The 15,980-nt window shown below is 33.5% G+C and overlaps 1 protein-coding gene across 1 annotated transcript in view; it reads left to right on the top strand.

The window, feature by feature from the left end:
• TBC1D5 (TBC1 domain family member 5) overlaps positions 1-15,980 on the top strand; it is a 373,122-nt gene that overhangs the window by 155,597 nt on the left and 201,545 nt on the right. Inside the window, exon 8 of the mRNA XM_023527949.1 lies at positions 12,240-12,342. Within this exon, the coding sequence (XP_023383717.1) occupies positions 12,240-12,342 (103 nt within the window). The remainder of the gene's footprint in view (positions 1-12,239; positions 12,343-15,980) is intronic.

Genomic DNA, 15,980 nt, shown 5'->3' with positions numbered 1-15,980 from the left:
GACATCCCTCACAGTTCCCTTTTAGACCAGTGCTGTGACATTATTCCTTGAACAGGTTTTGTGCTTTCCATTTTCCATGCTTTGCATTACTTGGCTCCTCCTCTTGGGAATGCAACTAACACCCCCTGCTTCCTGTTGGATTCCTGACAGTTCATCCTTTAGAACCTGAGTTTATCACCACCCTGTTCATGAAGCATTTTCAGTTTTTATAATTGGAAATAATTTACGCCTATTGTATGTTCTAGTAGAATATTCTTAATAACTTCTTGATGATATTACTTAATTTTGTTCAGTCTTATATTTATTTAGACCTGCCAGGGTATTCAATTTGCCAGTATAGTCAATACATTTATATCAATCTCCTCCGGGTGCCAGGCACTGGAGATGCCAAGATAAATATGGCATGGACCCTTAAGAAGCTTAAAGTCTAATAGCGAACACAGCCAAAAAAAAAAATAAATAAGTTACAGTGCAAGATAGCTGGTGCTATAATGGAAGCAGTATGTACAAGCCCGGGTCTCATCTTTCAAACCTAACAGTAAGCCCCTGGAGGGCATGGCGCCTAATCTTGTTTTTGTCTCACTGTACAGAGTCAACTGTTTAATAAATGCTCATTGATTGTGAAGCTTATCACTCATGATCAGGCGTTCGATTTTAGTAATAACAATCTCTAACATTTTCAGTCTTCAGCGATATAAGCACACTTTAAAAAAAAATAAATACTATTATCAGTCTTCTAGCCTGAGCTTAAACAAGATAATTTCATCTCATAAGCTGTGCTGTTGCTATCATTATTGAATTTATTTGATTTGAATATGTCACTGTATTAAATATTACCTCCTCTTTCAACTAATTTTAATATTCTTTTATTCTACTAACCCCTTTTTACCTCAGAGCATTTGTATTCATTTCAATTAATTGTTCTTTATCTCAACCTAATGAGGTTGTTACTATTCTCATTTTTATTATTGAGAAAAACTGAAAATCAAAAGGTAAATCAAAGAATTCCAATTTACAGCATTTCTAATTTGGAACTTGAATTGTCCATTCCGAACCCATTTTGCCATGCTTCAAAGGCTGTAATATTAGATGAAATTCAGTATAATTTAAAATGATGGGAAGTATTGAGTTCAGAATAAAATATCATCTTCATAGTAGATGCCAAAGAAGTCTGTTATTTGGTCTATCAAGGTCTATTCTAAAAGTGTATTTATAGTGTCTATAACATCATTTGCTAATTAACATATTTATAAGCTATTGCCAAATAGTATCATGTTTTCTTCAAATGTGTTCTCCCTCTCCCTTCAATTAAATGACTGAAATTCTTTAGCTTACTTTTATAATTGTAACTTTGACTGTATTTAAAATTTATCTGATCCTCTATTGGATATGCTAGTCCTCATCTTCAATTTTTGGTCTTTTATGTTTCTGGTTATTATAGGGTCATTACAGTTAGCACTTCAGGCAGCTCATTCATCATTTAATTACATTCTTTCCTACTTGAATCTCCATGATATGGTTAAATCTGTAAAGATCCAACTTTCTCATTTTAATCCTTCCTTTTGTTTATACTTTATGGTCCAAGCTTTAGACATAATCTGTTTAAGCAAACTTTGTATCCTCTGTTAAATATAGCTTGTCATTTGATATTTTGTGGATTCATTAATAATTGCTAAAATTATCTTTTTAAAACTGTAAATGTGTGCTGTCCACTTTGGTAGCCACCAGGCTCATGTGGCCATTTAAAATTAATTAAGATTAAATAAAACTTAAGATTAAGTCTTCATTCATAGTAGCCACATTTCAAGTGCTCACGGCTATTGTATGAGACAGCACAGATATAGAACATTTCTATTATAGAAAGTTCTGTTGGACAGCATGATATATAATTCATTCTTGTCATATTTTTATAGTATCTGATATGAATGTCTGCATTTTATTTTTTATTGATACTGAACTTTTAGATAGGGCCTATGCTACATATTTACTTTTTTTCTTTTCTATGCCATTAAGAAACCTTCATGTATTTTTATAATATATAAGTTTCATCTGAGTTTTGGTCAAATTTACCTATTATGTTACAATGTAGTAAGCAGCTTGAAATTAGACTAGTTTGAATTTTTTTCTATATTTGTATGTTAGTGATATACAGAAGTGATTTTACAAAGTTAACTTGATTTTTTTTTTTTTCTTGTTTGAAGTCCATCTTCTCCACAGTTTCCATTTTGGGAGCAATACTGTCAATATTCTGTAAAGTGTGACTTGATTGTCACACTTTATATTTAAGACGTCCTAAATGTTGGTATCTTTTATACAATTTCCTCCAAACCCATTTTGTACTTAAATAAAAAAGAAATTCCTTAGGGAAGGAAGATTTTACAAGCAATTTCAGAGCAGAATTGATTTTGGTGTGTGTTAATGCAGACAATCTGCCCAGTGTTAAAATGTTAGGGAAAAAAAAAACACACAAGCTGCCATGTTCGTGTGATCACACCAAAATAGCAGCTTGTATTTATATTTTCAGTCTCCTCGAGGTGGACTGCAGGCACACATGAATGAGTGGATGTACTTGGTGTTGTGCTGTGATTTTATGTAATGCAGGCAAAGTACATACTTGTGCATGCACGACCAGCCCTCACATATGCACTTGTTCACAGCCGAGAAAGTGAAAACTACAACACAAGCCGCTCTGTAAGAGTTGTCGGCAACCTGTGTGTGTTTCTTAAATATTAAAGAGGGGGAAAAACAGAGTTTCAGGAATATAAGAAACAATTCTTCTGTCAAATGGCCTGTCGTCCTTCCTCATTTGACAACATTTAAGGTAAAAACAAAATATTTGATTATCATGGTTGCACGTATTTATTTAGAAATATGTATTTTCCTGTACTGCTCCTGTTTTTAATGCGGATGTTTCCCATTTCTGTTCTATTTAAGAATGCACAGTCTTATCACACATTTATTCCAACTTACGGGATATTTTAAAACTTAATTTTTTTTTTTTAGTATTTGAGTGAAAATATAGGTGTATTTGCTGCAGAATATATAGTTCCAGTGCTTTTATTAGTATCCTGACGCCCCTAATCTTTGGAATTTGGGAGAAGTGATACATGCAGTGGCAGCACAGTTATATCACCCTGAGCTGCTGAACAGAAGAGTTTTTCCTTTGAGATCCTCCTTGTTTTAGATTAAGCCTGATTTTTTAGCACTATTTATAGTTGTGTGTTCACATACTGAGTGTGAGGTTAAAAAATAGTCTGGTGAGTGGTAAAGTAATACCCCTCCTAAAGTATTCCTAGTGATATGACATAACCTTTTAGGACTTTCATACAAATTTGGAATTGAAACTATTTTGATACTTCAAGGGTAAATACTCTGATATACATGCTTTTTCCTTTTTTATTAATTGTTGAAAAATTGCAACATAAAGCCTGCATTTTTAGTTGAGACAGTCTTGCACTTAAAGTGCATGTATTTATCTGCCTAATTTTTCCCTAATTTTTCACCTTTATGTATGAGTAAAAAGGTTTTTTTGTTGTTCTTCTTTTGTTTTGATGATGGGGAGAGGAGGCAGTAGGAGAGATGGTTTGCTATGTAACTCAAGGCATTTGAGAACTAGATAGAACCTTTGACAAAAGCCTCTATTTAGATGGTGACACATACCACCTCTTGAAACTCCAACCCTGCCTGCTCTTTCCCCTTCTTTGATATTTCCCGTCATCCTAACCCTTCTGCTTCATCTTCTCACCTGTGTGGTGATTTCAAACTCCCAGGTTAGACGTTTGGAATTTTTCTATGGTCCTCTTGGGCTGGATCCTACTCCTGTCACAACACCAGGTTCCTACTTCCTTTTCTTTGCCTCTTTAAAATCAGTGTTCACCACCAGTTTATGGCTTATGAAAACTATATGTTTCTCTTGTCTTTATTAACTACAAAAACAAAGACAGAACTCTGGTCTGTCTGGACTTTCTTATATTTCGCCTCCTCCTGAGTCCACAGATTTAATTTTCATTTTCCATTTGTTGGCTTGTTTGTAGGTTTGTCAATTTATTTATTCGTTCAACAAATACTACTTGAGAAATTACTGCATACCAGCTCCTGTTCTGCAAGTTGAGGATCCTAATAAAGAAAATAGTGTCTCTTCTGTTTTTTTACAGATCATGCATATTTTATTTTCATTATCTTCCTTTAAGAATATTTGTAAAATGTCTATTTTGTCTCCTGGATTTTTGTGAGTATTTAGTATTTATGTTTTGTATTTTCATCTTCCCCAGTACCTGGTACCCAAAACAGGCATTTATGTTATTGGTCATCATCAAATTCTTTTTATTTTGCAAACATGGAAAGTGGAAGTTCAGGAAGAATATGACTTAAGAAACTATAACTTGTTAATGGCCAAAAAAGAAATAATACCTAGGACTTCAGGTCTTACCATTATTCTATAATATTTTATGTCAACATTGTTTGCCTAGATTTAACACTCTTAATTCAAGAAGTATTTATCAAATACCTTCTGTATGCAAAGCCCTCTGTGCAGAAAACAGGAAATGGAAACATGAGCGAGTTATGTCAAATCTTAATCAGAAGGATTAAGAAGGAGATGGAGATGAAATAAGTAGATACTCTTGCTGCCCTCTGGGTTCACGTACTCCATGGCAGAGTTTCTCAACCTTGAGATTATTGACATTTCGCCCAATGAATTCTTTGTTGTGAGAGGCTGTCATGTGCAGTGTAGGAGGTTTAGCAGCATATCTGCCCTCTAACTGGTAAAGACTTTGTGAGGCATGCCTTTTTAAATCTTTACAGGGCATCAGGGCATCTTGTCTGACAGAAGCGTTCTTCGAGGCACTGCATAAGAGCTTTCTGAGATCTTAACAAAAGATTTTACATTCACGCCCTTGTTTTTATTTTTAGATCTTGTTTTTCTGACTCTATCTTACATTTGATCTTAGCCTAGAAGTAGTGTCTTAATGTTATCTTTTGCTGACTAAAGAGGCTGAGACGGAGAAAAACTTTTACTTTAAACCTAACAAGCCCTAGCACCTTTATTGTTAGCAGTTCTTCCTTTTGTTTTTCTCCTCTTTCATTCTACTATAAGTATCAGTGTAAAGCTGTCAGCACCTTCAGTACTCTGCTTGGATAGCTCCTTAGTTAGATCGCCCAATTTATTAAGTACATTTTCTATTTTCCTTATAACTGCAGGCTGCCATGTTGCCACTACACAGTAAGGAATGTATTTTCTCTAATGTTTTCCCCACTTTCATTTAAGGCCTCACTGTCAGCTTCCTCATGGGCTGTCTTTTGTTAACAGTCTCATTCATACCGTTTAGTCTTTCACTGATGCTTTATGCAAGGCTCTTCTACCTTCTATGCAGTCCCATAGACACTTCTACCATGTATTTTATGGGTTTTTTTTAACACTTCAATTTCAGGTATCAAAACCTGTCTTTGTTATCTATTGCTACTATAATAAATCAACCAAAACTTAGTGACTTGGAATGGTAATTATTTATTTCATAGTTTCTTATATCAGGAGTTTAGGAGCAGCTTAGCTGGAACAATCTGGCTTTTGAGTCTCATGAGATCGCAGTCGGATGTCAGCTGGAGCTGCAGTCATCTGAAGGCCCGAACGGGGCAGGGGTATCAGCATTGGTCCCTCTCCATGGGACTGCTTTAGTGTCTTTCTCCAGATGATACTTCCCCAAGAGTGAGCAATGCAAGAAAGAAGGGAGGTGTGTTAAATAACTTGCAGGTATATTTTTTAAATTACTACAGTCCACATCTAGCTTCCCATATCTCCCAGATGACCTTTTTCATTCTCTCCAGCTGGGAGGGGAAATATCTGTGGGCCCTGATTGGGGCGAAGGGATGACTTTTGTGCTCACACTTCACTTCCACTCTCATTCCATTGGCTAGCACTGAGTCAGTGGCCACAGCTCACTGAAAAGGAGGCTAGGCAATTAACTCCACCTGTGTGCCTGGAGCGATGAGAAAGCAGATTTGGTTGAACAGGGAGAATGGTGAAGTCATCAACCAAAATAGGGAGCACAGGAAGAAAAAGTATCTGGTGTGTCCGCTTTCATTCTAAATCAAATTGTTCCCGGCTTGATTTTTTAGTTTTTCTTTAATAAAACAATAAACCTAGGGTAAGGTATTATAGTTATTTTAGTATTTAATAGTATTCTAGGGAGTTTCTTCAACTCATTTTAAATTTTGTATGAATGCTTCTTTTGAAATTCTGTTTTTGAAGAATGGATATAACATCAGTTATTGTTCCTTCAAGTCCTTCTGTGCGTCTCTGTCCTACTGCATGATTATAAACCTTCACCAAGGGCTTTATTTTTCCCCTTGGGGCATCTTATTGAATACTTGCATCTTCAGTAATTCATCTGGGCTCAATGCTTTGTCTGTTTTAATACTTCTAATTACCTAATTATGTACTACAATTCAGTGACAAAGCCCTTTATCATTTCACTCTTTTCTTAACTCTTTTCTTGCTTAGAAAATATTCGTTTTGTTTCTTTGTTTTCTGCAGAACTCTTCATTATAGACAACCCAGATATTTCCCAGGTTTTCCTCTATATTATGACAGACCATTGCCTTATCAAATGTCTCTCCAGTTAACTTCCATCAGGCACCTGGATTCCTAGATATTGAACTCTAAACCTGGTGTTTAGTTGTCTCCGAGCATCCCTCACCTCCTGATTCATTCCCATACATTACAATCACATGAGAAGATATCCAAAGGGAAAGAGAATAGTTGTCATAAACCACTTTTGTGAAAGAATTAGTGGTCATTCTCTCATTCATAAATCTTAGGTGTCCACAAATAGCTAACAACAAAGGTAATGGAAGTCAACAAAATTTTTTAAATTATGATGATCTGTACTTCAGGATAACTAAACATTGATGAAGGGAAATTTTTCTTTCTATGTGTATTTTAGACAATAAAGGAAGGAAAAAATGATAAAATTATAGCTTTACCATTTTACAACCTCCAGTGAATTAATACATCAAAGCAATGATTATCGATGGTTGCTAGCTTCACAAAAAGAGAGTTAAGCTAACAATATGTGCCTCTGATAGAAATACACAACACCAACCGTGCCAGTTATTTATCGCTGCATTGTAAACTACCCCAAAGCTTAAAACAACAGAATTTATTTTGTTGGTGAATCAATCTATAACTTGGGCAGATCTGAGCAGCACAGTTTGTCTCTTTTCCACATTGTGTTAGCTAGGCCACATTGAAAATTAGGGTCTGGAGGTTGGTTCAGTCATATATCTGGCTGTTAAAGATGGCTTTCAGCAGAGATCTTCTGGATCTGGAGCTGTAGCACCTCCACATGGCCCTCCCATGTAGCTGCTTGACTCTTAGCAGCATGGTGTCTTTGGTTCCAAGGATATGTCCACATGGAGAGCCAGACAGACATCACTTACACGGTCTTCTCTGTGATAAGCTAGTCACTAAGGCCAGCACATGCTCAAATGGAGGGGAGTTAGACTTACCCTTTTATGGGAGAAGTGCCAAAGAATTTGTAAAATGTCTTAAAACCATCACATCACCCATGAAGAATTTATTGAAAGTCGAACCTAAATCTAATGAAGGCTCTATCCCTAACTACCACTTTATAGGAAATAATGGGAAGGAGGTATGCGTTAAGTAAATTTAAAAAAAAAATAGAGGAACAATAAATAAAATTCAGAATGTCGGATGTTTCTATAGGATAAACAATTTAGCTTCTTATAAAAAAAAAGAGAGGAAGGAAAATTTTATGACGTAAAAGAGTCCTAAGAGATATATCATCAAATTTCAATAAAAAGACATTTCTTAGATCTTGATTTTAACAAACCGAATATATTTTAGAGATATTTGAAAATTGGCTGGATATTTGATTTATTTAATGTATTATTTTTATTAGTAGTAGGATTATAATGGTACTATGGTTATGTTTTTAAAGAGTCCTTATCTTTGAGAGATACAGCAATATTTATAGATGTAGTAATGTCTCAGATTTACTTCAAAATGCAGCATTGAGGGAGGAATATATAAGACAAGAATTGATTGGTGATGAAGCTGGGTAATGGATATATTGGGGTTCAGTCTACTATTATCTCTTTTTTATAAATGTTGGAATTTTTCCATAATGAGACAACTTTTTTGACCTTATAATGAAGACTATTCCCTATGAATTTTGGCTTATTTGAAGATGCAAAACAAAAGACACACACCATACTTTTATATCTGTTGGTATTAGTTTGCAGTATGTAAAAATTGTCTAAATATAAGTTCCTTCACACATCTTGAGAGTGAAACTGCTATGTTTTAAATATTGATCAACTAAATTAAAACTAAAATACGACTTCTTTTTTTTTTTTTCATCAAGTAAAAATCTGACACTGTATGAGTCTAAATTTCATCATGGAATATTTTAGTATTATTTTATCTTTGCTTTTTCTCAATTAGACTTTCACTGTCCCTATTTGCCATCTTTATTTTCATTTTCCGGCCAAATGCAGAAATTACTTCTCTTGGACTTTTATATTCTTATAATAACAAAAATTTTCTTCAGTCCTATTCAGTGTGATTTTTTTATCTTTTACTTTCCTATCAGATATTTTAGCTTGAAAGAATCATAAACTAATAAAGTTTTAATTCTAAATGTTTTTCTCTGTCATCTTTACTGAAGTTACTACCATTTCTCTTTTTTGCATGAAAATGTAGTCACACTATTGATTTTTCAAAATCTGAACAGTTGTTTAATTTAGCTTGGGTCTATAGTTTGTGATTTTTATCACTATTTCCAAAGTAGATTACCCTTTTCAATGATTTTTGGGTTAAACTGATGTTCAAATCAATTTATCTGTCCTGAGTTAAGACCAGATGCCACGGAGTAAAATAAATAAATAAATAAATATATATATATATATATATAATCATTAAAATAAATAAATAAATATATATATATAATTAAAAACTAACTAAATATATATATATATATATATAATCATTAAAAACTGATTATTACTATTCCTAGAAAAGCTACTCACTGTACTTTTCTCCCTCTTATTTCTGATTCCTATAGATGGTATATTTTCTGTTTTGAAGCCTGAGAATATGACAATCGCGTATTTGTTATAAGAAATATGTTATTTTACAGATATAGTCATCAGCCTTATGACCTATGTTCTTTTGTGTAACTAAACTCATGGAATTTTACCTAAACATATATATATTAACTCATTTATAACTATTTAGTGAAGCAGTGGAAAGTACTGTTAACTACCCAGATACGTTGGGACAGGTTTAATCTCTGTTTCAGCGTCCTTACTTGTTACTTTCTCATTTAGACTGAATCATCTTCAAGTTGGACTGGATCATCATCATCTTTCAGCTTAGAATTCTCTGAATGTCAGTTTTTTTTCCAACTTCTGAAATAGCATAAACATGTATTTCTTTTTCAGAAGTTTTCTATATCTTTCTGCCTTACATATTTGATGCAGTGTATTCCTCATCTGAATTTAGAGAACAAGTCATGCTTTTCTTAAAAAAAAAAAAGAGGGTACCATAAAACTTCATAAATTGGCGCTCTAGCATTGTAGAATAGAATTGTCGATTGCATGTTATTGCATAGATACGCTGTGTCTGCCTAATACACATTTTCAGTTGATTGGATATTTACTAAAGGAGAGTAATTTAAATTATCTACCTGCAATTTAATTTCTGTAGTTCTCTAGTTTTTAATCTTGCAAGTGGATAGTATGCATTTGAATGAAACTATGAATTGGTATGTAATATAATTGACATTTTTAGTAGTTAAGTATTAAACTCTTGCTATAGAGTTCGTGGGTATTTGTTACAAAGTGAATGTTGCAGTTCTTAGTGTTTTCTCTCATAATCCCATAATTCAGATTGCAACACTACACAGAATTTGGTTGTGCTGGTACGCATAGAAAATTTCCAAAGAATAGTTAAGGAAGGAGACACACAAAATCATTAATGGCCACTTGATGTAAATCATGGGGCATGAAGCCTACTTAAGGATAGGCCTAGATTTAAGTCATCTATTGAGGAAGAAGAGGAAACAGTTTTATCTCTCAAAAGGGTTATCCTTGTTTTAACTTAGTGACTAAGCTCTCACAAGAAATTTCTCTTCAGCAATTTGTCTTATTAATTACTTACCTTTCATCCTGATTATTTGGGGGTGTTTGACTTTCTAAGGACTTTAGCAGCTTCTTTTTGTTCTAGATAAGTCATTCAAAAAAATTTTGTGTTTCTTTCCTACCTCGGTGCATTTGATATCTTTCTGGATCTTCTTTGGCTTCTATCATATATTATTCTTACTCTGAATCTACCGTTAGGTTAATTTTTCTATCCTTTAGGAACCAAGGTCACTTGTCCCTAGTCAAACTCCCATGGCTGAGTGGGGACTGTCTTGAAATTCATCACATTGAGATTTATGCAGAGATGTGAAGTAGTCTTGCTCAGATATATGAGTTGTTAGCAGATCAAATATCTGTGTCTGGAGACATTTGTACATCAAAGGGAATTTCAAGCAAAAGTCATATGAACTGATAAGCATAAAAATTAGGACCAGAAAGAGATACTTTGGAGGCCACTAGCATAGTTTACCCAGGAACCCAGCCTGGACTAGAGATAAGGTAATAAGTCACGGTGAGCCAGAAGAGGATCAGAATGAAGCATAACACAGCCGAGGTCTCCAAAAATAGGAGGCAGTAAACCATTATGATATGGAGTGAAACAGCCATTGTTGCTCTCTTAAAGACTAATTAAGGAGTATTTTTTCTGTTTCGATAATGCCCGGTGCCTTCCTGCTTTAGGCGCTCTTCCTCTTCAGTTTCTTCCTCTTATTTTCTAGTTCCGAAGCCACCTAATTCACATCTTCATCACATAAAGTACCGACAATGCTCCAAGACTAATAATGACCTCTATTTCTCAACATCTATTACTTGCCAGTCACTGTTCTTGGTGTTTTCACTGTATCTCATCTTGATCACAAGATCAGTTTTATTATCCCTACTTAATAGAGGAGGCAATCATTTATTCAAGGTTCCACAGCTAGCAGTTCCTGCAGCATGAATTTGGGCAAAGGCTTTCCTTTTCAGGTTTGCAATTTTTCCATTTAGTTTCATTGTAATGCCCTTTTATCTCCTTTCTGTAATCTCTCCTCTTTTAGCCCTATCCCCACTTAGAGGACTCAAATACTATTCCCTTTGTTACGTCCCCATTCAAAAAATGTAGAGTCACTCTATTGCATTTCCTCAGTTGTAAATTTAACATAAAGCTCTTTTCAGACCTGCCCCACCTTTTCTTCTGTCCTGTTTTCCTGCTCCCAACTGGCAGGACTTCATGGAAATACCTTTCTTTCTGATGACTAATTACCATACTGTGCTGTACACCTGGAATACTCATTGCCCTCTAGGCCTTAATAGCTTCTGATTTGGTTACCTTGCCCACTGGTGTTCCATGTTCCTCCTCTCCTGAAAGTTCTTGTTTAAACCTATTGTGATTGAACCCATTTGACTTTAGTTCTAGTGACATCCTCTCTTCCCTTATATTTTCATTGTGTATTGCATTGCTGTATATTGGCTCTTTGGGTTCTTGGAATTGTATATTCTTGTTTTAGAAATAATTATTTAAGCTCCTTTCAGTTAATAGTCTACCCTTTTTCCATTTCACTTCACCTCAAAGCACTGATAGAATTTTGGATCCAGAGAGGATTTAAGCAACTAACTTGTTCCATTTACAGTCTACATTTTAATCAGATAACACTAACAGTGTGCTCATGAGTTATAATTTAAATCCTGATATTTGCATTAAAAAGACAATGATTTCTTCAAAAAGTTGGTACTAACAAGGTCACATTCTAGTCCTAAAAACCAAATAGGCTAAACAAAGTGATTGCCCACCTCAAATACACAGGCTGTAATTCATTTTGTTTAAAAATGGTTATATTCACAATGTAATGTCTTTAAGCATATGGAAAATATTTGAAATATTTATATGTTGAAGGTATCATTTTCCTCAGTGATATAATAATTTCCCTCTCCTCACCCTTTTCTCCTTAACATATCAGTCCCACCAATGGCATAAGCTGCACGGCAAATACAGACATGTACTAAAACCTAAAGCAGCCCTTGGCACCTCTCAGAGATGAGAGTTTGAGGGTAATTCTTGGAATTGTGCTAGTCACTTTCAATCCTGTGTTTTCTTTTTTCAGGTTTCCTGAAATGCAGTTTTTCCAGGAAGAAAATGTGAGAAAAATTCTTACAGATGTTCTTTTCTGTTATGCTAGAGAAAACGAGCAGTTGCTTTATAAACAGGTAATGAAAATATCGTACAGGTGGCATCCATTGACTCAAAATTTTCTATACAGCTTGACAAATGATAGAGCAATAATGTAGCCTTTATTGTATCCAAAGTTGTACCATAATAGTAAAGCAATCAAAGAGCTGCTTGTCAGCTGCATGGTGAGAAAAGTAAGCTCATTGAAGCACATATGCTTCTTCCTTATTATAAGACATTCCACCAAATTGTCTTCTATAAGGCATTCAATCTTTTCTTTCAACTTTTAGGAGTTTGTTTATAAACAACATCTTTGAAGCCAATCTAGTAATAAAACTTTTCAGAACTGTATGTATAAATATTGTTTCTAAGTACAGCATTTATAAATATGTGACATGCCATGTAAAATATAAAGTATCCTATTACTATTTAAAATTTATCAGTACTATAACTACAGAAAGTTCCTTTAAGTATTTTTTTTGAAGTTTATATGATTTTCTTTATGAGCCTGATACTTGAGTCATCCCGTTATTAAAGCGGAGAAGATTGTTGGATTATGTTTTATTTTTATTAAAATGTAAATTGTATATTTAATACGTGAAGACGTATCTCAGTTTTCACTTAAACTATTGTGTTTCAGTAAAAATACATGAAGAAAAATATTTTTATGTATTTCTCGATTGTATTTTAAGTGGGAATTCAAACTAAATTAATAAATTCTCTAATAATCAAAAGTCATGATGTAGGTCTAACAGAAGACTACCTAACTTCAGTGTAATATAAACAGAATACACTTGTATGGTGAGAGCAATGTATTTAATCTGAAATAAATTTGATTAGTTAAAAATAATATATCAAATCGTATTACAGTTGTTTTAAACAATACCATTTCTCTGTACAAAGACTATTCAAGGGAACTAATTTTATCTTATTTTTAAAATTAATAATAGATCTTTATATTAGTTACATAGTTGTATTAGTTACAATTAATTATTATAAACCCCTGTTTAGAATGGGAAATGGAAAAAATATATCCCATTCATAATGCAAACCAAAACTATAAAATATCTACAAATGAATTTAACAATATAAGTACAGAAGCTGTATGAAGAAAACTATAAATGTTATTGAAGGATATAAAGCCAGACTTGAATAAACAGAAAAGAGATAGCATGTTTTTAGATGAGAAGACATTAAATAAAAATATTACTTCTTCCCAAGTTAATATGTAAATGTTAATACATCATCCCAATGATAGTCTAAGCAACAGATATGCTTTCTAAAAACTGGACACAGTTATTTCAAATTTAGGGCCAAAAACTTTACAGTAATTTTGATGGAGATATTATAGCTTGGTGATTAAGCATATTGGGTCTAGGCTCAACTCCTTTTATTTGAATCTCAGCTCCACCATTAACTATCTACATAACCTTAGGCAATTTACTCAACTTTTCTAATCTTTGGTTTCCTTATCTGTAAGAAAAGGGCAACAATAGTATAGACTTTGTAGAGTTAAAAACATATAGTTCTTATTAAGAGTTCATGTTGGTAGTTGTGGTGGTTATTATTATAGTCATTAAGTATGTTGGAGTTGCCACAGAATTTAAGGGAAGGGAAGAATGTCAAAGGGAGATATGAAGACTTTTGTAAATCTTCCGTGATTAAACTAATGTGACAGTAGTGTGGAATTGGACAAATATATCAGTGGAACAAGCTAACAACAGGTCCAGTTATGTATGAGATCTTAATATGATAAGATAAGATGTTTTCACTGACTTGCCGTATTTGGCTCTCCATCGACAAAAAAGCTTAAGTTATACCTTTATTGGAGAAAAATTTCAGATAGAGCCAAAATATAAATGGAAAAATAAGAATTACTTAAAAACATTAGAAAAAATTTAAGAGAATTTTTTATAATTTCAGGGTAGGAGGGCCTTTCCAAGCAATATAGGCTATCCAGAAGTCATAGACAAAGTCCCAAAACCAAAAACAAAGAAACCAAAATAAGGAGACTGAGAGAAAATAAATCTATCAGTATAGGATTTTTTGGAGGTAAATAACAGAAAATGTTGGACTCTAATTATTATTGCACATTATAAGAAGTTGGGGGGTGCAAAATAGTTCTGCAGCATTAGTCAGTTCAGTAGCTCAGACTTTTCATCTATGATCTAGGTTTATTTCTGTTTTTCCATTTTCCTCTCATTGTGTTGGCTTTTATTATCAAGCCTATCTGCTCATTGTCTCTTCTGTTCTTTCAAATATTTTAAAATACCTCACAGTAAAAGATTTGATGATAGGAATCAAGTCAGAGTAAAATTATCCCGAGATACATTTGTATTTTACCTTTTTCTTTAGAGAAAGAAAACAATTAGGGAAGTCTTATAATAATGGAATCAAGTCCTACTGACAAGGAACAAAAACATAACTGCACACTCCATCATTTGTGATGTATGTGGCCCACTGCATTTGTAAGGAAGACTAAACAGGAATATGGAAGATCAGATTCTTGATAATTTAAATAAAGTCTATCAGTTATAGAATAAGAAAGTATTAACTTACTCCTGGGTATCAGTTAATAAGACTTAATTACTCCCTGCACATGTTTAAAATCCTATAGATTCTTTACATAGAAATAATACCTTGCTGTAGAAGGACTGAATATTTAACCAAATCAAATTTAAGAAAAAACCTCGCGTTTCATCACAAGCTGTTAAAGCTATTATATTGTACTAGGTGACACCCCGTTTAACATCGACCATATTGTTAATAGTTATGGGATTTTATTGAATTAATGAGACTGTTATCATGTAGTAGAATGTCTTGCTGAGTTAATTGAAACTGCAGAGATTATATAAATGGTATTAATGAACTTTGACTGCCTGATGCCTCTGCTTTAATAAAGACTGCTTGGTGGGCTAAATGAACACAGGCAGATAAAAGAACAGGTTCAATTTTGTGAGCCTACAGGCTGTTGATGAAGAAAACTTTGTTACCTTTATTTTCAAATGGCAAGAGTTTGGAGTGCAGTGACTACTAACAATACAGCAGGGATAAAGGCTTTAAGCACGCAGAAATGCTGACAGTGTAGATGGAAGCAAAATACATGTTTTGGGAACCAAGAAGTATACTAACAATATGTTATTTTTGATTATTCTTTGTGAAATTTACAGCATGTTGAATTTATGACCATTCTGTCTAGATAGTTCTCGTATCTTTCAAAGAGTTCTGTATACTTGCTACTTATAATTATTAATGAGGTTTTACTAGTCTACAATTGAGAGTAAATCCAACAATTTCTTACAAGTTTATTTAAGAAAATATTTCTAGTTTAGTTGGAACTCAAATTTGAATTTGTAAAAGATTGTCTTAAATGGTATCCAGGAAACTTAATTTCCATTATACAAAGAGCAAGCATGCCTGTTTATTGATGTGAAATATTGAAATATGATTTAGTGTTACTCTTTTCTGTTTTAACTTTTACCGTTGTGTTCAGAGTGAGATGTTTCATTCATTCAGTAGCGAGCACCTTCTATGGCCAAGCTTCTAATAGGAGCTATGTTGTGCATGTGTGTGTACATGCTTATAAATATGCATGTATGTATATCTATGTATATACATATATATGTATGTATATCTATGTATATACATATATATGTATGTATACACACATATCACT

The sequence above is a fragment of the Pteropus vampyrus genome, unplaced genomic scaffold (genome assembly GCF_000151845.1).
Source record: "Pteropus vampyrus isolate Shadow unplaced genomic scaffold, Pvam_2.0 Scaffold1, whole genome shotgun sequence".
Classification (NCBI taxonomy): domain Eukaryota; kingdom Metazoa; phylum Chordata; class Mammalia; order Chiroptera; family Pteropodidae; genus Pteropus; species Pteropus vampyrus.
Note: the sequence above shows the minus strand (reverse complement) of the source record. Positions and strands in the feature narration are given on the sequence as shown.